Source organism: Coregonus clupeaformis, unplaced genomic scaffold (genome assembly GCF_020615455.1).
Source record: "Coregonus clupeaformis isolate EN_2021a unplaced genomic scaffold, ASM2061545v1 scaf1129, whole genome shotgun sequence".
Lineage (NCBI taxonomy): Eukaryota > Metazoa > Chordata > Actinopteri > Salmoniformes > Salmonidae > Coregonus > Coregonus clupeaformis.
This window is the reverse complement of record NW_025534583.1, coordinates 119,633-142,366: the sequence shown is the minus strand read 5'-3', so window position 1 is coordinate 142,366 and position 22,734 is coordinate 119,633. Positions and strand designations below refer to the sequence as shown.

The 22,734-nt window shown below is 43.5% G+C and overlaps 1 protein-coding gene across 1 annotated transcript in view; it reads left to right on the top strand.

Moving 5' to 3' along the window:
• Window positions 1-22,734, top strand: part of LOC121541785 (protein mono-ADP-ribosyltransferase PARP14) — a 42,186-nt gene that overhangs the window by 3,929 nt on the left and 15,523 nt on the right. The window contains 5 exon segments of the mRNA XM_041851082.2: window positions 15,174-15,201; window positions 15,466-15,702; window positions 15,864-16,091; window positions 16,301-18,858; window positions 19,109-19,345. Of these exon segments, the coding sequence (XP_041707016.2) occupies window positions 15,174-15,201; window positions 15,466-15,702; window positions 15,864-16,091; window positions 16,301-18,858; window positions 19,109-19,345 (3,288 nt within the window).

The window sequence follows — 22,734 nt, the reverse complement described above, 5'->3', positions numbered from 1 at the left end:
TACAGACTAAGAGCTTCAAAATGGCATATCATACACTGTAGTTGGAGGAGACATGGGGAAGTAATGCTGCTTTAAAAGTTGATACACTTATAATTCCATGAAGGAGAAAAAGACATTCAAACATTTTGCTTTGATTTTCACACCTGCTCTACATGAATCCTTGGGAAACCAAATACTTTCACCAAATTGCCAAAATGGATTCCCTGAACATTCTCTCACCAAGTTACCCCATTAGGCAAACCATTTACAGTATTAAATTGCCTATTGTTATATAATGAAGATAACCTTTCACATTGAACAGCTACAGTGCTGTTCTTTGTTTACGCTTATTTAGCATACCCTCTAAAGCCTTAGATCCACCGATCTCTTAAATAATTCACATTGGAACACATGTGACTGTGGCCATGTGCTAAAGGAGTGAGGTAGTGCTAAAGGTAGTAGGCTTCGGTAAAGACTATCTAGACCTAGGCCTACATCATAAGATCCTTTGAGTTACTTTGGTTCAGGCCATGTTATGATATGAACAAAGGAATCTAGCCTGAGAGCATATTTCTGTCCTGCTTTTTGAAGCAGGACATGTAATGTCCATGGCCTTTTCATTGCAAAAGTCCTGAGCTGTGTTAGAATACCCATACTAACATACTGTATACTACATACTTAATGAGTATATACTACATACTATATACTATTAGTTCATTTTAGTATACTGTAAACAAACTGTATTGTTTCAGCTGAGCGTACTAGCGCTTCACCTATCTACCGGAAGTTGATGCTGTTGCTATGCAACCTCTTGCTAGCTTGTTAGCATAACAAATGGCTAGATATTTTACGATTTTGGGTGTGTTTGGAAATTCAATCTGGAGTGCCAGAGTGCTCTATAGGCGTTCGTAAATCCAGAGCGTTGTCAGATTGTCCGTTCGTAAATTCAAGAGCGTTCAGAGCGCACACTGGACACTCTGGCCGAGGAGTAGGGTTGAGCCAAGCGTTCAACGGCAGTCAAGCACCCAAGCTAACTGGCTAACTTTGGCTAGCTACTTCCAGACACAAATGAAAGAACACCTCACTCTGACCATTTTACTCGCCCTAGCAGAGCTGGTTAGGCTGTTTTCATGTTATCCAGAGCGTTGGTTACTTTAACTGTGCAACGGGTGTTGAGCGTTCGTAAATTCATCAGTTATTCTGCGTTCTGGCACACTCAGACGAGAGTGCTCTGAAATCGGAGTAGATAGCCAGAATTAAAAATGTCCATTGAAATGCACAACGACTTTACCACTTAGCTAAGAATGATTTGAATAATCAAGTCAATAAACGTTGGGTTTGTAAGTTAGATAGCAGATAGTTAATATACTGCCTGGCAAGTTTGATGTATTAGTAGCCAACTAACGTTAGGAAACAAACGTTAGCTAACATACCGGTACATACTGCTGTAATGCTATGCAGTTCGTAAGGATAGCGTAGCTAACAAATTGTCAGCCAACGTAACTTATTTGAAAAGTCATGACTTTACTACATTGCTCAACATTTTCTTAACATTTGTCATAATTAGTTAAAGCAATGAATTTGTATCCGATCTCGTCGGGCTTGGGCTGCATATTTTCCGCCATTTTCTTCAAATCTGAAAACGTTGTGAAGCCACGCCGATTTTCGGAAGAATTGCATTATGTGCATTTAGTACGACATCCGGGAAATTTTGGCATACTAACTATATCCATACTATGACTAATAAGCATACTATATACTCAAATCATGTCACAAATAGTATGGTTAGTGCGGTTAGTATGAGCATTCGAACACAGCTCTGATCTTCTCAAAAATATATGTTTGCCGGGTTGTGTCCAGTCCGGGGGATGCTTTCACATCTCTGGGAGGAAGGACGTCAACATTGCACAGCAGCTGAAACCTGGTTCCATCTGAGTGAAAGATCCTTGGCCACAACAACACCATGCTCCAGACAATTAAAGCTGTAAAAGAGGAAAGCAGACAAAAATAGACAAGACATTAAAACCTTGCATACCAACAATAACATTCATTGACCCCCAAGTTCAAGCAATAAGCTCAAAGTAGTGGGTCTAGGGTTTAATTAATGTCCTATAGCTTGTTATTGCCTGTTGACTGCTACAGCTGTACTAAAATGAACTGTATACACTTAACCTGCTTCCAGCCCAACAATGGCAATGCAGACACAAGATAACTAGCTAGATTTAGAAAACATTTATCTTCATAATTGTTTTAATCTATATTCTTCGCAGCTGTCTATTTACCACTACAAACCGATGCAGGCACTGGAACCACACTCAACGAGCTGTATGGGGCCATGAGCAAACAGGAATACACTCACCCAGAAGCGACGCTCCTAGTGGCCGGGAACTTTAATGCGGAAAACTTAAATTTGTTTTACCTAATTTCTACTAGCATGTCACATGTGCTACCAGAGGGGAAAAAACTATAGACCACCTTTACTTCACACACAGCTCTCCCTCACCCTCCATTTGGCAAATGTGACCATAATTCTATCCTCCTGATTCCTGCTTGCAAGCAAAAACTCAAGCAGGAAATATTAGTGACTCGCTCAAGTCACTAATACGGAAGTGGTCAGATGACGCGGATGCTAAGCTACAGGACTGTTTTGCTAGCACAGACTGAAATATGTTCCGGGATTTATCCGATGGCATTGAGGAGTATACCACATCAATAAGTGAATCGACGATGTCGTCCCAACAGTGACCATATCCCAACCAGAAGCCATGGATTACAGGCAACATCTGGACTGAGCTAAAGGCTAGAACTGCCGCTTTCAAGGAGCGGGACACTAATCCGGACGCTTATAAGAAATCCCGCTATGCCCTCCAACGAACCATCAAACAGGCAAAGCGTCAATACAGGACTAAGACTTACTACACCGGCTCTGACGCTCGTCGAATGTGGCAGGGCTTGCAAACTATTACAGAGGGAAACCCAGCCACGAGCTGCCCAGTGACGCGAGCCTACCAGATGAGATAAATCACTAATATGCTCGCTTCGAGGCAATCAACACTGAACCATGCATGAGAGCACCAGCAGTTCCAGACGACTTGTGGGATTACGCTCTTCATAGCCGATGTGAGTAAGATCTTTAAACAGGACAACATTCACAAGGCTGCAGGGCCAGACAGATTACCAGGACGCACAGTCAAGGCATGCGCTGACCAACTGGCAAGTGTCTTCACTGACATTTTCGACCTCTCCCTGACCGAGTCTGTAATACCTACGTTTCAAGCAGACTACCATAGTCCCTGTGCCCAAGAACGCCAAGGTAATCTGCCTAAATGACTACCGCCCTGTAGCACTCACGTCTGTAGCCATGAAGTGCTTTGAAAGGTTGGTCATGGCTCACATCAACACCATCATCCCAGAAACCCTTGACCCACTACAATTCGCATACGGCCCCAAGAGATCAACAAGTGACGCAATCTCTATTGCGCTCCACACTGCCCTTTCCCACGTGGACAAAAGGAACACCTACGTGAGAATACTGTTGGCTGACTACAGCTCAGCGTTCAAAGCACATCACTAAGCTAAGGACCCTGGGACTAAACACCTCCCTCTGCAACTGGATCCTGGACTTCCTGACGGGCCGCCCCTAGGTGGTAAGGCTAGGCAACAACACATCTGCCACGCTGATCCTCAACACTGGGGCCCCTCAGGGGTGCGTGCTAAGTCCCCTCGTGTACTCCCTGTTCATCCACGACAGCGTGACCACGCACGACTTCAACACCATCATTAAGTTTGGCGACGACACAACGCCAACGATGTGACAGCCTATAGGGAGGAGGTCAGAAACCTGGTAGTGTGTTGCCAGGACAACAAACTCTCCCTCAACGTGAGCAAGACAAAATAGTTGATTGTGGACTACAGGAAAAGGAGGGCTAAGCACGCCCCCATTCACATCGACGGGGTTGTAGTGGAGCGGGTCGAGAGTGATGTGGAAAATTCGTCCTTATACTGATCAAAGAACCAAAGTATTTCCAGAGTTTTTGTAGAATTAAGATATACTTTATTACAATAGACAAAGCCGAGGTGGTTTGCAAAGCATCTCCCTTCCACCTCTCAGTTTATATAGTCATTTTACATACATTTTATCTTAACCCCTCTCTCTTGGGTTCCCCCACCCCTTACTCCAGTTTCCACCTCTTGACCGCTCCGCCCACTTCCTTAGTCTATGATAGTGGCGAAATCTGACTTCCCCAAGCCTTGTCCTGCACAAATAACAACCCTGTCACGAAAAAATAATAATGTTCAGTTTGAACTCTGTTCAACCCTGGCTCACCCTGGCTTGACCTGGAGATTGATTATGGACATGGCAGGTCCACAATCAATCTCTCAAACATACCCAAGCCCAACCCCTCTCTCCCACCCCGTCATGCTGTAATTAATCAAGAAGACGCCCAAGGAGAGACAAAGGGTTTAGCCTGAACTCTTTTCAACCCTGGCTCATTCCAGGGATAGGCCTAAGGAGAGCCACAGGGCAACAGTCTGGTTTCAGTCACTGATAAGATAAGACAACTGTAGAATTTGACCCGAAGACAGGTCAGATACCCATTTCACACACACAAACCCAGTGAGAGGAACTAAAAATCCACAATAATGTAAAAATCCACATCAAGAGCTTCAAGGTCATTGGAGTCCACATCACTAACAAACTATCAATGCAACTGGCCAGCTCACAAAACAATGGCTCGTTGCGGGATGAAGCAAGCTATAATGGTACCTGTATGCAACTGTCTAGCTAGCTAGCTATATAGCTAACAATAGCTAGCAATGAAAACAACTTTTTGATACAGTTGGGACAATAACGTTTGTACATGTAGCTATCTTGGCATTTTAACTGTAGACTCTTACCGGTGTATGGATTATGATGATTCACAGCAGACTGAAACATTAATCCTTCCCACTCGGCTTCAACCAGTCCAGACTGCTTTACCACAGAAGACAGAGCTGTGTAGATACCAGCAGCTGTATTCAGGACAACACTGGTATTGAAAGCTGTAGCTATACTTTGCATGTAGTCCATTATGAAAATATTTGTAAATCGAATGGATCTTTCAAATATCTGCGGTAGCAGAGAGCAGGATGTGCCAATAGACAGAGAAGCCTTGAGTTACAGAATGGGATGTCTTTCTCATGAACGTCCCAGCCCCCTCATTATCTCAACCAGTCATGGCTAAGCAAGATTCTGTATTTTCGCTGTGTCTAAACAGCTTTGTGATTTCACATTTTATTTCTATTTACAGATTACATGCAAGTTTGTTATTAAGGCACATGAAAGTTCACATGTTCAAGAAGGCATTTCTGCCCCCCAAAAACATATTTTGATGATTTTTATTTTTATTTTTACTTTCAAATGCTTCTCCTGTGAAGTAGTGATGTACGTCATACGACCAGCGTTCTGTAATGGGTCACATTTGTATTTGTATTTATTATGGATCCCCATTAGTTCCTGCCAGCTACTCTTCCTGTATTCCAGCAAAATTAAGGCAGTTACACAATTTAAAAAACATTACAATACATTTCACAACAGATTTCACAACACATTGTGTGCCCTCAGGACACTACTCTACTACCACATATCTACAACACAAAATCCATGTGTACATGTGTATGTTATCATGTGTATGTGTATCTGCATGTGTATGTGCCTGTGTGTGTGTCTCTTCACAGTCCCAGCTGTTCCAAAAGGTGTATTTTTATCTGTTTTGTAAATCGAATTTTACTGCTTGCATGAGTTACTTGATGTGGAATAGAGTTCCATGTAGTCATGGCTCTATGTAGTACTGTGCGCCTCCCATCGTCTGTTCTGGACTTGGGGACTGTGAAGAGACCTCTGGTGGCATGTCTTGTGGGGTATACATGGGTGTCCGAGCTGTGTGCTAGTAGTTAAAACAGACAGCTCGGTGCGTTCAACATGTCTGTACTTCTCACAAATACAAGTGGTGATGAAGTCAATCTCTCCTCTACTTTGAGACAGGAGAGATTGACGTGCATATTATTAATGTTAGCTCTCCATTTACATTTAAGGGCCAGCGGTGCTGCCTTGTTCTGGGCCAATTTTAATTTTCCTCTTTGTGGCACCTGACCACACGACTGGACAGTAGTCCAGGTGCGACAAAACTAGGGCCTGTAGTACCTGCCTTGTTTATAGATAGCGTTGTTAAGAAGGCAGAGCAGTGCTTTATTATGGACAGACCTCTCCCCATCATAGCTACTTCTGCATCAACATGTTTTGACCATGACAGTTTACAATCCAGGGTTACTCCAAGCAGTTTAGACTCCTCAACTTGCTCAATTTCAATTTCAAGATTTAGTTGAGGTTTAGGGTTTAGTGAATGATTTTTCCCATATACCGTATTTTCCGCACTATAAGGCGCATTTAAAAGCCTTTAATTTTCTAAAAAAACGACAGTGCGCCTTATAATCCGGAGCGCCTTATATATGGATCAATTGGTTAATTGGTTGATCCATACTGGTTGTACACGGCGCTCAAGGCGCTCTGTCAAAATGTTTCAGTATGAAAAACCAATAAAAACAATTTAATAATAATGAAATGTTTCAGTACGACTGGTAAACTACAAAGCCGCACCGCTTGCAGCATTACGGCTACCGTAGTCAGTAAACACCGGTACTGTGCTTACTCACAGTCCCACACCACTTGTGTGTATAAAGACCCCAAAATGGCACCTTTCAAGAGACACACTTACGATGCAGAGTTCAAGCTCAAGGCTGTCGGTCACGCAGTAGAATATGGGAATAGAGCAGCAGCGAGAGAATTCAACATTAATGAATCAATGGTACGGAAGTGGAGGAAGCAAGAAGATGACCTGCGCCAAGTAAAGAAGACTAAACAGAGTTTCCGAGGGAACAAAGCGAGATGGCCACAGTTAGAGGACAAACTCGAACAGTGGGTTGTTGAACAGAGAGCAGCAGGTAGGCCGTCTCTACAGTCACTATTCGAATGAAGGCAACAGCGCTAGCACGGGACATGATCATCGATGAATTTCGAGGCGGTCCTTCTTGGTGCTTTCGTTTTATGAAAAGACGTAATCTCACAAAGGCAGGAATAATCTCTGAACTGCCAGGCAACAGCAGCGACACTGACTCGGATAATGACGAGAGGGAGCCGGGCAGGTTGGATGCCGTAGTCGCCCAACTGTTCAATTCGGACACTGAAGAAGAAGAATTCGAGGGATTCGTGGACGGGGAATGAACTGAAAAAGTGAGCTTTACGTGTTATATGTAACTGAACAATGTTGAGTTATGCACTAACGTTTGATTTAGTGGTATCAGACTGTTTCTTTTACTACGTGTTTACTGAATCAGGGAAAAGTTCCCCTCCACGTTTGGGAGAAGAGTGAGCAAGGCTGGGAGATATTGTTAATATGCACATTAACGTTTGAACAACGTTACCATGGGAGTGAACGGAGTTGTCAGAACGCTTAATAAAGTTTGACTTTATCTGACTGTTTTGTTGACATTCCCTTTAGTACAGCTCCATCTAGTGGATGCATAACGCAACCCCAGTCAAACGTTTGACAGCAGTATCTTCTATTCTATGCGCCTTATAATCCGGTGCGCCCTATATATGAAAACAGTTCTAAAATAGGCCATTCATTGAAGGTGTGCCTTATAATCCGGTGCGCCTTATAGTGCGGAAAATACGGTACAGTGCTTTTAGTTTTTGAAATATTTAGGACTAACTTATTTCTTGCCACCCATTCTGAAACTGATTGCAGCTCTTTGTTAAGTATTGCAGTTATTTCACTTGCTGTGGTAGCTGATGTGTATAGTGTTGAGTCATCAGCATACATAGACACACAGGTTTCACTCAGAGCCAGTGGCAGGTCATTAGTAAAGATTGAAAAAAGTAAGGGGCCTAAAGAGCTGCCATGGGGGATGCCTGACTCTACCTGGATTATGTTGGAGAGGATTCCATTAAAGAACACACTCTGTGTTATGTTAGACAGGTAACTCTTTATCCACAATGCAGCAGGGGATGTAAAGCCATAACACATACATATTTATATCAACAGATTATGATCGATAATGTCAAAAGCTCCACTGAAGTCTAACAAAACAGCTCCCACAATCTTCCTATTATCAATTTCTCTCAGCCAATCATCAGTCATTTGTGTAAGTGCCATACATGTTGAATGCCCTTCTCTATTAGCGTGCTGAAAATCTGTTGTTCATTTGTTTACTGTGAAATAGCATTGTATCTGGTCAAACACCATTTTTTCCCAAAGGTTTACTAAGGGTTGGCAACAGGCTGATTTTGTCAGCTGTTTGAGCCAGTAAAGGGTGCTTTGCTATTCTTGGGTAGCGGAATGACTTTTGCTTCCCTCCAGGCCTGAGGGCACACACTTTAATGTAGGCTTAGATTGAAGAGATGGTAAATAGGAGTGGCAGTATCGTCCGCTATCATCCTCAGTAATTTTCCATGCAAATTGTCAGACCCAGGTGGCTTGTCATTCTTGATAGACAACAATCATTTTGTCACCTCTTCCACACTCACTCATGGAATTCACATCATTGGGTGAGTCAGTGGAACTGGAAAGCATTTTTAGGACAATTATTTCCTCCTCATTTTGTAGCCTACAATATGTGTTTCCACACACCTAGCCTCTTGATGGGTTCAAGACAACGTCGTTTTAATTTAAATCAGTTTATCAGTGTCAAAGTAGGCTGTCATTTAGATCATTTGTTCGGTATTAGGTATTACAAATCTTCTGCCAAAGTCTCCAGTCTTGTATAATGATATAGAATTGCATGAAATGCGTTTATAAAAGGCCAAATTTTTCCTGGGCACTAGGCTACTAAAATGTGCCACTTCTGTAAGTGCCTCTACTCTACTGCGAAATGCCACTATGCAAATGCAATGAATGCATGCAATGCTTTATTATAACGTTTTTAAAAGTTTTTTTTAGTTTGTTCCGGTAACTCAGAGTTCCCCTGGTCACCACCCTCTCCTGCGCACTTTTTGTTCTGGCACCGCCTGATTTACAAATTAAGCACTGCAGGCTACACTAGGACAGGGCGAGTTCATAGTGTGGCGTTTATAATGCGTCATGCATGAGCCCCAAGTCCATAAATACTGTTTTGAGGACAGCCGTTGTAGCAATCCCTCAGAGTTTTCTGTCTGTGGCTGTTCTTGTTATGTCAGATTTGGCCCGCTCAGAGTGAGCGCAGAGCATGTTGGAACAGGAAAGAGCTCGCCACCTAGCACGTTCCCAATACTCAACATACTTTGCAACTTCTGCAGTTCAGCAGCGCACTCAGTGAGTTGGTTACCTCTAGGCTGCTATACACATTTATTTGTTTTGTCATTCTATCGTTTTCCATGGAATTTTTGTGGTAATTAAATATAATTTATTTAGAATTTAGCTGAATTAATTTTCCAGAAAATATTTTTACCAGCTCCATGTATTCTCAAATTGAAAAGAGTGATGGAGCGCCACTCCCCCGCATTTTGGCAGCACTACAACTCTGCATTTACTGTAGGCCAGGGGTAGGCAACTATTTGATTTCTGTCAGAGTGAATGGTCGTGGGCAGGAAAATAATTATAATAATTTGTACACTGCAAATTGACCAGAACTAAACCAAAAATAGATTGTATTTGAAAATATCAATAATTTCATACTTTGATTACATTGAGACACGATCACGTTCCTTTTCTTATTTGTGGGAATACTTGGGAACATATTTCCTAATAGACAGTGCCTTCGGAAAGTATTCAGACCCCTTGACCTTTTCCACATTTTGTTACGTTACAGCCTTATTCTAAAATGGATTAAATAAAAAATGTCCTCAGCAATCTACTCACAACACCCCATTATGACAAAGCGAAAACGGGTTCTTAGAATTTTTTGCTAATTAAATTGTTTTTAAAATACTTTATTTACATAAGAATTCAGACCCTTTGCTCTAAGACTTGAAATTGAGCTCAGGTGCATCCTCTTTCCATTGATCATGCTTGAGATGTTTCTACAACATTAGAGTCCACCTGTGGTCAATTCAATTGATTGGACATGATTTGGAAAGGCACACACCTGCCTATATAAGGTCCCACAGTTGACAGTGCATGTCAAAGCAAAAACCAAGCCATGAGGTTGAAGGAATTGTCCGTAGAGCTCAGAGACAGGATTGTGTCGAGGCACAGATCTGGGCAAGGGTACCAAAACATTTCTGTAGCTTGAAGGTCCCCAAGAACACAGTGGCCTCCATCATTCTTAAATGGAAGAAGTTTGGAACCACCAAGACTCTTCCTAGAGCTGGCCGCCCAGCCAAACTGAACAATAAGGGGAGAAGGGCTTTGGTCAGGGAGGTGACCAAGAACCCAATGGTCACTCTGACAGAGCTCTAGAGTACCTCTGTGGAGATGGGAGAACCTTCCAGAAGGTCAACCATCTCTGTAGCACTCCACCAATATGGCCTTTATGGTAGAGTGGCCAGACGGAAGCCACTCCTCAGTAAAAGGCACATGACAGCCCACTTGGAGTTTGCCAAAAGGCACCTAAATACTCTCAGACCATGAGAGACAAGATTATCTGGTCTGGATGAAACCAAGATTGAACTCTTTGGCTTGAATGCCAAGCGTCACATCTGGAGGAAACCTGGCACCATCCCTATGGTGAAGCATGGTGGTGGCAGTATCATGCTGTTGAGATGTTTTTCAGCGGCAGGGACTGGGAGACTAGTCAGTATCGAGGGAAAGATGATCGGACCAAATTACAGAGAGATCCTTGATGAAAACCTGGTCCAGAGCACTCAGGACCTCAGACTGGGGCAAAGTTCACTATCTAACAGGACAACGACCCTAAGCACACAGCCAAGACAAGGCAAGAGTGGCTTCGGGACAAGTCTCTGAATGTCCTTGAGTGGCCCAGCCAGAGCCCGGACTTGAACCCAATCGATCATCTCTGGAGAGCCCTGAAAATAGCTGTGCAGCAACACTACCCACCCAACCTGACAGAGCTTGAGAGGATCTGCAGAGAAAAATGGGAGAAACTCCCCAAAAACAGGTTTGCCAAAGAAGACTCAAGGCTGTAATCGCTCCCAAAGGTGCTTCAACAAAGTACTGAGTAAAGGGTCTGAATACATATGTACATTTCCGTTTTATATTTGGAATATATTAGCAAAGATTTAATTTTTTTTTTTTTTTAGCTTTGTCATGGGGTATTGTGTGTAGTTTGTTGAATATTGCAAAATATGGCAAAATGGTTTAAACTACAGCTCCATTACCAAAGGAAGACCAAGCAGATTATGGTGTAAACTGGATGTTATAAGGTTTGTCACCTGGAACCACCAAATGGTTGAATTTCTACCAGACCAGAAGACCTGAAGCGTGAGCTAAACGTTACAAAATGGTTAGACCAGAAAGACCAGAAAACGTGAGACATCAAATCACATCAAATCAAATTGTATTGGCCACATGCGCCGAATACAACAGGTGCAGACATTACAGTGAAATGCTTACTTACAGCCCTTAACCAACAGTTCTTGCAGGTTCAAGGATTATGCAACGTTCAGAATGAGACTGATAAGAGGTAATTATTTAATAAGTGACTGTTATCGATATATAACATATATGTATCTAAGAGTTTAATTCGGGAGATGGTAACTCGTTAAACAACTTCTTCTGTGGTGCCCCAAATTCCTAATGAGTTAATTGTTACATGATTAATTTAATTGAGTGACAATGAAAGATAGTTAGTTGATTCGATAAATCACAGTCATACATTAAAGTAAGTCACGTAACGACACAAGGTAGTGGTGGTATACAGAAGATAGCCCTATTAGGTAAAAGACCAAGTCCATATTATGGCAAGAACAGCTCAAATAAGCAAAGAGAAACGACAGTCCATCATTACTTTAAGACATGAAGGTCACTCAATCTGGAACATTTCAAGAACTTTGAACAAGAAAGTTTCTTCAAGTGCAGTCGCAAAAACCATCAAGCGCTATGATGAAACTAGCTCTCATGAGGACCGCCACAGGAAAGGAAGTCCCAGTTACCTCTGCTGCAGCGGATAAGTTAATTAGAGTTAAATGCACCTCGGATTGCAGCCCAAATAAATGCTTCACAGAGTTCAAGTAACAGACACATCTCAACATCAACTGTTCAGAGGAGACTGCGTGAATCAGGCCTTCATGGTCGAATTGCTGCAAAGAAACCACTACTAAAGGACACCAATAAGAAGAAGAGACTTGCTTGGGCCAAGAAACACGAGCAATGGAAATTAGACCGGTGGAAATCTGTCCTTTGGTCTGATGAGTCCAAATTTGAGATTTTTAGTTCCAACCGCCGTATCTTTGCGAGAATTCAAGGCACACTTAACCAGCATGGCTACCACAGCATTCTGCAGTGATACGCCATCCCATCTGGTTTGCGCTTAGTGGGACTGTCATTTGTTTTTCAACAGGACAATGACCCAACACACCTCCAAGCTGTATAAGTGCTATTTGACCAAGAAGGAGAGTGATGGAGTGCTGCATCAGATGACCTCGCCTCCACAATCACCCAACCTCAACCCAACAAGTGCTCAGCATATGTGGGAACTCCTTCAAGACTGTTAGAAAAGCATTCCAGGGGGAAGCTGGTTGAGAGAATGCCAAGAGTGTGCAAAGCTGTCATCAAGGCAAAGGGTGGCTATTTGAAGAATCTCAAATATGTTTTGATTTGTTTAACACTTTTTTGGTTACTACATGAATCCATGTGTGTTATTTCATAGTTTGATGTCTTCACTCTTATTTTACAATGTAGAAAATAGTTTTTTTTTTTTTTGAAAAAAAAGAAGCTGTGTCCAAACTTTTGACTGGTACTTTTATTTGGGCTGCAATTTCTGAGGCTGGTAACTTATCCTCTGCAGCAGAGGTAACTCTGGGTCTTCCTTTCCTGTGGCGGTCCTCATGAGAGCCTGTTTCATCATAGCGACTGCACTTGAAGAAACTTTCAGAATTCTTTTTCAGATTGACTGACCTTCATGTCTTAAAGTAATGATGGACTGTCGTTTCTCTTTGCTTATTTGAGCTGTTCTTGCCATAATATGGACTTGGTGTTTTACCAAATAGGGCTATCTTCTGTATACCACCCCTACCTTATCACAACACAACTAATTGGCTGAAACGCAATAAGAAGGAAAGAAATTCCACATATTAACTTTTAACAAGGCACACCTGTTAATTGAAATGCATTCCAGGTGACTACCTCATGAAGCTGGTTGAGAGAATGCCAAGAGTGTGCAAAGCTGTCATCAAGGCAAAGGGTGGCTATTTGAAGAATCTCAAATATGTTTTGATTTGTTTAACAATTTTTTGGTTACTACATGATTCCATATGTGTTATTTCATAGTTTTGACTTCTTCACTATTATTCTACAATGTAGAAAATAGTAAAAATAAAGAAAAACACCTTGAATGAGTAGGTGTGTCCAAACCTGGTACTGTATATCTATATATTTAGCTGAATTTCTGTTGATTTTACCGTCTTTTTGGACCAAAAACAAAAATCCAAGCAAGCAGCTGACCAAATTATGCAAGATTTTACTTCTGGTTTAAAAGAGTTTAACTGTAGGCTAAATTAGTGCTGCCTTGGCTCAAAACTGATGGATAATACATTCAAACTTATGGATAATACATTCTTTATGTGGCTAATATTAAAGAGCATACAGTTGAAGTCCCCTGTAGCTCAGTTGGTAGAGCATGGCGCTTGCAACGCCAGGGTTGTGGGTTCATTTCCCATGGGGGGCCAGTATGAAAATGTATGCACTCACTAACTGTAAGTCGCTCTGGATAAGAGCGTCTGCTAAATGACTAAAATGTAAGTCGGAAGTTGGAGTCATTAAAAATCGTTTTTCAACCACTCCACAAATGTATTGTTAACAAACTATAGTTTTGACAAATCGGTTAGGACATCTACTTTGTGCATGACACAAGTAATTTTTCCAACAATTGTTTACAGACAGATTATTTCACTTATAATTCACTGTATCACAAATCCAGTGGGTCAGAAGTTTACATACACTAAGTTGACTGTGCCTTTAAACAGCTTGGAAAATTCCAAAAAATGATGTCATGGCTTTAGAAGCTTCTGATAGGCTAATTGACATAATTTGAGTCAATTGGAGGTGTACCTGTGGATGTATTTCAAGGCCTACCTTCAAACTCAGTGCCTCTTTGCTTGACATCATGGGAAAATCAAAAGAAATCAGCAAAGACCTCAGCAAAAAAATTGTAGACCTCCACAAGTCTGGTTCATCCTTGGGAGCAATTTCCAAACGCCTGAAGGTACCACGTTCATCTGTACAAACAATAGTATGCAAGTATAAACACCATGGGACCACACAGCTATCATACCGCTCAGGAAGGAGACGCGTTCTGTCTCCTAGAGATGAACGTACTTTGGTGCGAAAAGTGCAAATCAATCCCAGAACAACAGCAAAGGACCTTGTGAAGATGCTGGAGGAAACAGGTACAAAAGTATCTATATCCACAGTAAAATGAGTCCTATATCGACATAACCTGAAAGGCCGCTCCGCAAGGAAGAAGCCACTGCTCCAAAACCGCCATAAAAAAGCCAGACTACAGTTTGCAACTGCACATGGGGACAAAGATCATACTTTTTGGAGAAATGTCCTCTGGTCTGATGAAACAAAAATAGAACTGTTTGGCCATAATGACCATCGTTATGTTTGGAGGAAAAAGGGGTAGGCTTGCAAGCCGAAGAACACCATCCCAACCGTGAAGCACGGGGGTGGCAGCATCATGCTGTGGTGGTGCTTTGCTGCAGGAGGGACTGCTGCACCACACCAAATCGATGGCATTATGAGGAAGGAAAGTGATATGGATATATTGAAGCAACATCTCAAGACATCAGTCAGGAAGTTAAAGCTTGGTCGCAAATGGGTCTTCCAAATGGACAATGACTCCAAGCATACTTCCAAAGTTGTGGCAAAATGGCTTAAGGACAACAAAGTCAAGGTATTGGAGTGGCCATCACAAAGCCCTCTCCTCAATCTTATAGAAAATGTAAACTTCTGACCCACTGGGAATGTGATGAAAGAAATAAAAGCTGAAGTAAAAGTTGCCCATTGGTTAACTATTTGACAAAAACATTTTGTTTGTTTGTTTTGCATGTTTTCCAGCTTGGTGCTACAAGTAATGAATTATCAGGTAACATCCTTTCCTTGCTTCTGTGGTGGTTAGATAGAACATATCAGACTTGTTAATCCATTCCATTGACCTAATATTATTATATTGAATGTATTGCCAAATACATGTCATAATAATCCCTATTGGCATATCATTAGACAGCATTGCAAAAGGCAGCCTTATCAGGCCATAGCTCCTCATAAATTTGTCATAGGCAGAAATGTGCCAATGAAGTCAGAGAAAGGTGAAATTATGAATGAGATTATTGGATATGTTTAATCCCAGATGTGTCAAGAGAAGCACAGGAAGCTCCCAACTCTGAGAGTGGGCTTGGAGCGGAGGGTGGAGCTGAGGTGTCTCCTCAGAGCTCTGCTGTGGTGCTGCAGAGGGTTCCTGAGACCATGCCGAGAGAAATGCTGTCGTTGCTGGTGGAGACCATCTCTGGCCTGGAGGAAGACAACTTCTCCCTGGAGGTCATCAGTGAGACAAACAGAGCTGTCGTGACATTCAATAATCCCAAAGGTAGGTCACCATTTCAAATTACCTTTTTTTTAACAACAAAAATAAACAATGAATTTCACTTCTGAAGTATTATAAAACAGATCTCTCCCTCACACGAAGGGATCATAATTTCAAGAACTGTTGTACATTATATTAAGGATATGATTGCTGTCTGTCTTTAGATGTGGAGCGGTTCCTCACTGAGAGCAAGAGCAACAATAGTTTCCAGAAGCAGGGTTTGATTGGCCGGTTGCTAGAGAGGGGCCAGAGTGTGAGAGTGGAGAACCTGGCCTCCAACATACCTCAATATATGCTGGAGCTCTACATTGAGAAGTGGGCTGGCCTAGCAAAGGACATCACTATGTTTCCTGAGGAGCAGGCAGCCATTGTCACCTTCCACGCACCAGAAGGTAAAACCTGCTGTTTGAATTAACTGTTTTATTAAATAAATGTTAATCAATTTGTTTATTTGGTCATCTGCTACTTTCTATTGTAAGACTAATTAAATGTAGCCTTGCTATTCTGTTGCTGCAGCAGTCTCTTGGCCTCTAATAGAAATATTCAGTGTTCTCCCTTATTTCATGCTATGACAGACAGTCCGTTATCTATGTTGTTTCAGTTGTGGAAACCACTCTAAATAAACGCCTTGTAATTAACAAAGTCCCAGTCAATGTGTATCCATACTACGAGTCCTTGGGCACTGCCTTGTATGGAAAGGAGAGGCCAAGGTGGAAGATGCCTGACCCCTTCATAGTGAGTGTGCATTCTGCCATATGGAAATTCCTCTCCATGAAGAGACAGTTGTCCCTCATCACTAACCAGATGAAGGCCCACTTCTGTCATGTAGACATGGATAGTCCTGAGGTAAAACTCAGTCCTCTGCCAACCCTGCTAAGGCAGAAAGGACTAACAAGCCAACATGTAGACGGATGGAAGAAGAATGCCTTGATTGTCTTCCGTGATATCATGGCTCAATATGCAGTGTTTGAGTGTTTTGCAAGTGCCCCAGCGTGGAAGGCAGTGAAGAACGAAGTCCACTCGGTGGTGAAAGAGGATGCTGTTCTGGCTATGGATGCCTCCAAAGGGTCTCTGACAGTTGCAGGTCTGGCCGAAGACACAAAGCGACTCAGGGGGCCGGTGGAAGACCTCATGCAGAGGGCCATGAGTCAGATAGAGAGGCAGAGGGACGGCATCTCGGAGGAGATGGACATGTCCCCTGCCATATTCTACATCCTGCAGCAGGAAGGACTGCGGAAGTGTGTAGCAGACGAAGCCCCAGATATGGGATTTTCCTACAAAGATGACACCAAGAAGCTGGTTCTCTCAGGTCTTGTCCAAGAGGTGTACAAGGTGCAGAACTGGATCCTGGAGAGGAAGCTCAAGATGAATAAGAAGCAGCTGAAGCTGGACCCCCACCTCCTGGACTTCCTGCGGTCAGTGGACAGTATGGAGATGTCCCAGGACCTGTTCACGTCCCGGGGCATCAGTGCTGTGTACAGCGTGGAGGGTGGAGAGGTGCTTCTGACTGGCAGCTCAGACAGAGCCTTGGCTGATGCAGCGCAGAGGGTGAAGACTGCCCTGTCCCTGCAGAGCCTTATGGTGGAGGACCAGGAGGTGCTAAGGAAGCCTGAGTGGAAGGATCTGAACAACCAGCTGGTGGATACCTACAACTCCCTAAAGAAAATAACGGTGGTGATAAAGCTTCACCCAGAGAGCAGAGACAGAATCATTGTGTCTGGCTTCCAGGACCCGGTCAGAGAGGTCAGCAACAGTCTGCAGGACTTTGTTGAAAACTACTCACGAGTCAAAGAGGCTGTCTGTGTCAAGTCCTGTGCCGTGGTTAAATTCATCCAGGAGAACAAATCTAAGGACTGGAAACATTTTGCCAAGGGTGATGAGCTGAATATCCGCTTTGACCCCAGAAGGCCAAACATTTTCCTTTCTGGAGCCCGTCTCTATGTCAAGAAGGCCAATAGGTCCTTTCAGAAGATGGCAGCAGCCTTATGCACTGATGAGCTCACCATCATGAAGCCTGGAGCAAAGAAGTACTTCCAAGAGAAGGGAAGCATGTTTGTTTCCATGGCGATGAAGGAGCACAGCTGTGTGGTGCTGCTGCAGGAAGACTACATGCTGGAGGAAGAAGAGGGAGACGATGAAGATGAGGAGGAAGGGTTTGGACATTCATCCTGCTGTGATGTGAGGACATCCAATGGAATCCTGGTATCCGTCAGTATGGCTGACATCTGCAAGTTCAAAGCGGATGCAGTAGTCAATGCAGCCAATGAAGACCTGCAGCACATTGGAGGCCTGGCTTTAGCACTACTCAAGGCTGCTGGTCCACGGCTGCAGGAGCTCAGTGATCAACATGTCCGTAATAACCGCCGACTGCAGCCAGGAGACGCCATTGTGACAGATGCAGGCAATCTGCCCTGTAAGTATGTGGTCCATGCGGTCGGTCCACGGTTCACAGACTTTGACCGGAGAACAGCCATACAGCGTCTGAAACGAGCTGTGAATGAGAGCCTGAGGGAGGCTGCGAAGGTTAACTGCTCAACTGTTGCCGTCCCGGCCGTCAGCTCTGGGATATTCGGCTTTCCTCTGGACCTGTGCACTGAGACCATTGCAGTGGCAGTGCGTGACTACTGTGAGAACCTGAGGGGTCAGACCTCCCTGACTGAGATTCACCTGGTGGACAACAATGACAACACTGTGAGAGCCCTGGCCAGTGCTGTCCAGAAAACATTCAGTGACCTGCACCCAAAAATGACCATGCCTCCGCAGGGTGCACATAGGGGAAGGGGACAACGGGGAAGTGGACGAAGGGGAAGAGGACAACATAGTTACAGAAATGAAGAACCTGGATATCAGGGACAGTCACCATGGGGACATAGGCAATGGGAACACGGCCGAGGAGGAGGAGGTGGAGGGAGAGGAGAAGGTAGAGAAGGTAGAGGAGGAGGTGGAGGTAGAGGTAGAGGAGGACGTGGAGATAGGAGAGGAGGAGCTAGAGAAAGCGGAACTCAAAGAAATGATCATGAAAACCGAGAGGAGCAGAGGAGAGAGTATGGCCAGGAGAGGAAGTTTGAGAGGGCAGGCAGTGGGGAAATCCTGCAGACCAATCGCACACAAGAGGGTCTGAAGATCATTCTAAGGAAGGGAAATATCCAGGAGGAATGTGTGAGTACACCTACTGTAGTTATCAGAGCACCAGGTAAACCATTGTTATATAATACATGTATGGTAAGAAGTACATGAATATCAGATAACCCAGAGTATAAGATGTATAATTGGTTTACCTTTGATTCTACTCTTCTTTATCTGGAATGACAGCTGTCTTGTAGAAGTCATAATTTATGTTTGAATAGAAATACATAGCTGTTCCCTTCTCGCTTCATGAATGTTTTTTCATTTGTTTTGACACCTCTAGTCTGATGGCATCGTCAACACCATCTCTGAGGATGCGGACCTGAGTAAAGGTGCTGTGTCCAATGCCATTCTAAAGGCAGCCGGTCCTGGGCTCCAATCAGCAGCCACAGATGAGGCTCGCACCATCAGATTGGCCTATGGTGACGTTGTGGTCACCAACGGTTACAACCTGCGATGTCAGAGAGTGATCCATACTGTCTGCCCCCATTGGGACCAGGGAGCTGGCTCAGCAGAGAAGGTAAGCTATGAGTTATTGACAGTGCTTAATTTGTAAATCGAGAGGTCCCGGAACATAGTGCAGTATGCCCACATACTTGAGTATAGCTGCGGGGCTTAAATAAGTCCACATTTCTTATAGCTTAATTTTCTATAGCTTAATCAATGTACAGCAACATTTTTAGACAACACTGCAGAACACCCGCCATATGCACACATACTCAGCTCTGGGGCTTACAAGAACCCAATTTAATATAATTTTCAAGATATCAATGTAGCAGTAGAACAAATATCACAATATCAGAATATAACTTAAAATAAAATAAATCAATGTAGGCTACAGCAGAACACATATGAGAATATATAGGCCTCCTGCCTATGTGATAATATGAAGCACATATTCAGATTACCTTCACAGTAAAGAACAAGTTTGTAAAGGGACAAAAATGTCCTACCTTAGTATTCAAATCCTCCCACAATGTCTCTCACCATGTCGAGTCCATTTAACTCCTGAGAGTCCATTTCTTGCTCAAAGCCATGAGCGGACCTGTGGCTGTGACGTTTAGTCTCCTAAGGCTGTTCTGAAGACTCTGGCTGTAGTGTCAATGTTTTCATTTTTTTATTTTTTATTTTATTTTTATTTCACCTTTATTTAACCAGGTAAGCCAGTTGAGAACAAGTTCTCATTTACAACTGCGACCTGGCCAAGATCAAGCAAATCAGTGCAATTACAAACAACAACACAGAGTTACATATGGGGTAAAACAAAACATAAAGTCAAAAATACAACAGAAAAATTGAAAATATATATACAGTGTGTGCAAATGTAGCAAGATATGGAGGTAAGGCAATAAATAGGCCATAGTGCAAAATAATTACAATTAGTATTAACACTGGAATGATAGATGTGCAAGAGATGATGTGCAAATAGAGATACTGGGGTGCAAATGAGCAAAATAAATAACAATATGGGGATGAGGTAGTTGAGTGGGCTACTGTTGCAGGTGCAGTGATCGGTAAGGTGCTCTGACAACTGATGCTTAAAGTTAGTGAGGGAGATAAGAGTCTCCAGCTTCAGAGATTTTTGCAGTTCGTTCCAGTCATTGGCAGCAGAGAACTGGAAGGAATGGTGGCCAAAGGAGGTGTTGGCTTTGGGATGACCAGTGAGATATACCTGCTGGAGTGCATACTACGGGTGGGTGTTGCTATGGTGACCAATGAGCTAAGATAAGGCGGAGATTTGCCTAGCAGTGATTTATAGATGGCCTGGAGCCAGTTGGTTTGGCGACGAATATGTAGTGAGGACCAGCCAACAAGAGCGTACAGGTCACAGTGGTGGGTAGTATATGGGGCTTTGGTGACAAAACGGATGGCACTGTGATAGACTACATCCAATTTGCTGAGTAGAGTGTTGGAGGCTATTTTGTAAATGACATCGCCGAAGTCAAGGATCAGTAGGATAGTCAGTTTTACGAGGGCATGTTTGGCAGCATGAGTGAAGGAGGCTTTGTTGCGAAATAGGAAGCCGATTCTAGATTTAACTTTGGATTGGAGATGCTTAATGTGAGTCTGGAAGGAGAGTTTACGGTCTAACCAGACACCTAGGTATTTGTAGTTGTCCACATACTCTAGGTCAGACCCGTCGAGAGTAGTGATTCTAGTCGGGTGGGCGGGTGCCAGCAGCTTTCGATTGAAGAGCATGCATTTCGTTTTACTTGTGTTTAAGAGCAGTTGGAGGCTACGGAAGGAGTGTTGTATGGCATTGAAGCTCGTTTGGAGGTTTGTTAACACAGTGTCCAATGAAGGGCCAGATGTATACAAAATGGTGTCGTCTGCGTAGAGGTGGATCTGAGAATCACCAGCAGCAAGAGCGACATCATTGATATACACAGAGAAAAGAGTCGGCCCAAGAATTGAACCCTGTGCCATCCCCATAGAGACTGCCATAGGTCCAGACAACAGGCCCTCCGATTTGACACATTGAACTCTATCTGAGAATTAGTTGGTGAACCAGGCGAGGCAGTCATTTGAGAAACCAAGGCTATTTAGTCTGCCAATAAGAATGCGGTGGTTGACAGAGTCGAAAGCCTTGGCCAGGTCGATGAAGACGGCTGCACAGTACTGTCTATTATCGCGGTTGGCCATAATATCGTTTAAGACCTTGAGCGTGGCTGAGGTGCACCCATGACCAGCTCGGAAACCGGATTGCATAGCGGAGAAGGTACGGTTTGATTCGAAATGGTCGGTGATCTGTTTGTTAACTTGGCTTTCAAAAACGTTTGAAAGGCAGGGCAGGATGGATATAGGTCTGTAACAGTTTGGATCTAGTGTCACCCCCTTTGAAGAGGGGGATGACCGCGGCAGCTTTCGATTCTCTGGAGATCTCAGACATTACGAAAGAGAGGTTGAACAGGCTAGTAATAGGGGTTGCGACAATTTCGGCGGCTAATTTTAGAAAGAAAGGGTCCAGATTGTCTAGCCCAGATGATTTGTAGGGTCCAGATTTTGCAGCTCTTTCAGAACATCAGCTATCTGAATTTGTGTGAAGGAGAAGCGGCGGGGGGCATGGGCAAGTTGCAGCGGAGGGTGCAGAGCTGGTGACCGGGGTAGTAGTAGCCAGGTGGAAATCATGGCCAGCCGTAGCAAAATGCTTGTTGAAATTCTCGATTATTGTAGATTTATCATTTACATTTTAGTCATTTAGCAGACGCTCTTATCCAGAGCGACTTACAGTTAGTGATTACATATATATTTTTTTTATACCGGCCCCCCGTGGGAAACGAACCCACAACCCTGGCGTTGCAAACACCATGCTCTATCAACTGAGCTACATCCCTGCCGGCCATTCCCTCCCCTACCCTGGACGAATTGTGCGCCGCCCATGAGTCTCCCGGTCGCGGCCGGCTGCAACAGAGCCTGGATTCGAACCAGGATCTCTAGTGGCACAGTTAGCACTGCGATGCAGTGCCTTAGACCACTGCGCCACTCAGGAGACGGTGGTGATAGTGTTTCCTAGCCTCAGTGCAGTGGGCAGCTGAGAGGAGGTGCTCTTATTCTCCATGGACTTTACAGTGTCCCAAAACCTTTTGGAGTTAGTGCTACAGGATGCACATTTCTGTTTAAAAAAGCTAGCCTTTGCTTTCCTAACTGCTTGTGTATATTGTTTCCTAACTTCCCTGAAAAGTTGCATATCGCGGGGGCTATTCGATGCTAATGCAGTACGCCACAGAATGTTTTTGTGCTGGTCAAGGGCAGTAAAGTCTGAGGAGAACCAGGGGCTATATCCGTTCTTAGTTCTGAATTTTTTTAATGGGGCATGCTTATTTAAGATTGAGAGGAAAGCACTTTTAAAGAACAACCAGGCATCCTCTACTGACAGAATGAGATCGATATCCATCCAGGATACCTGGG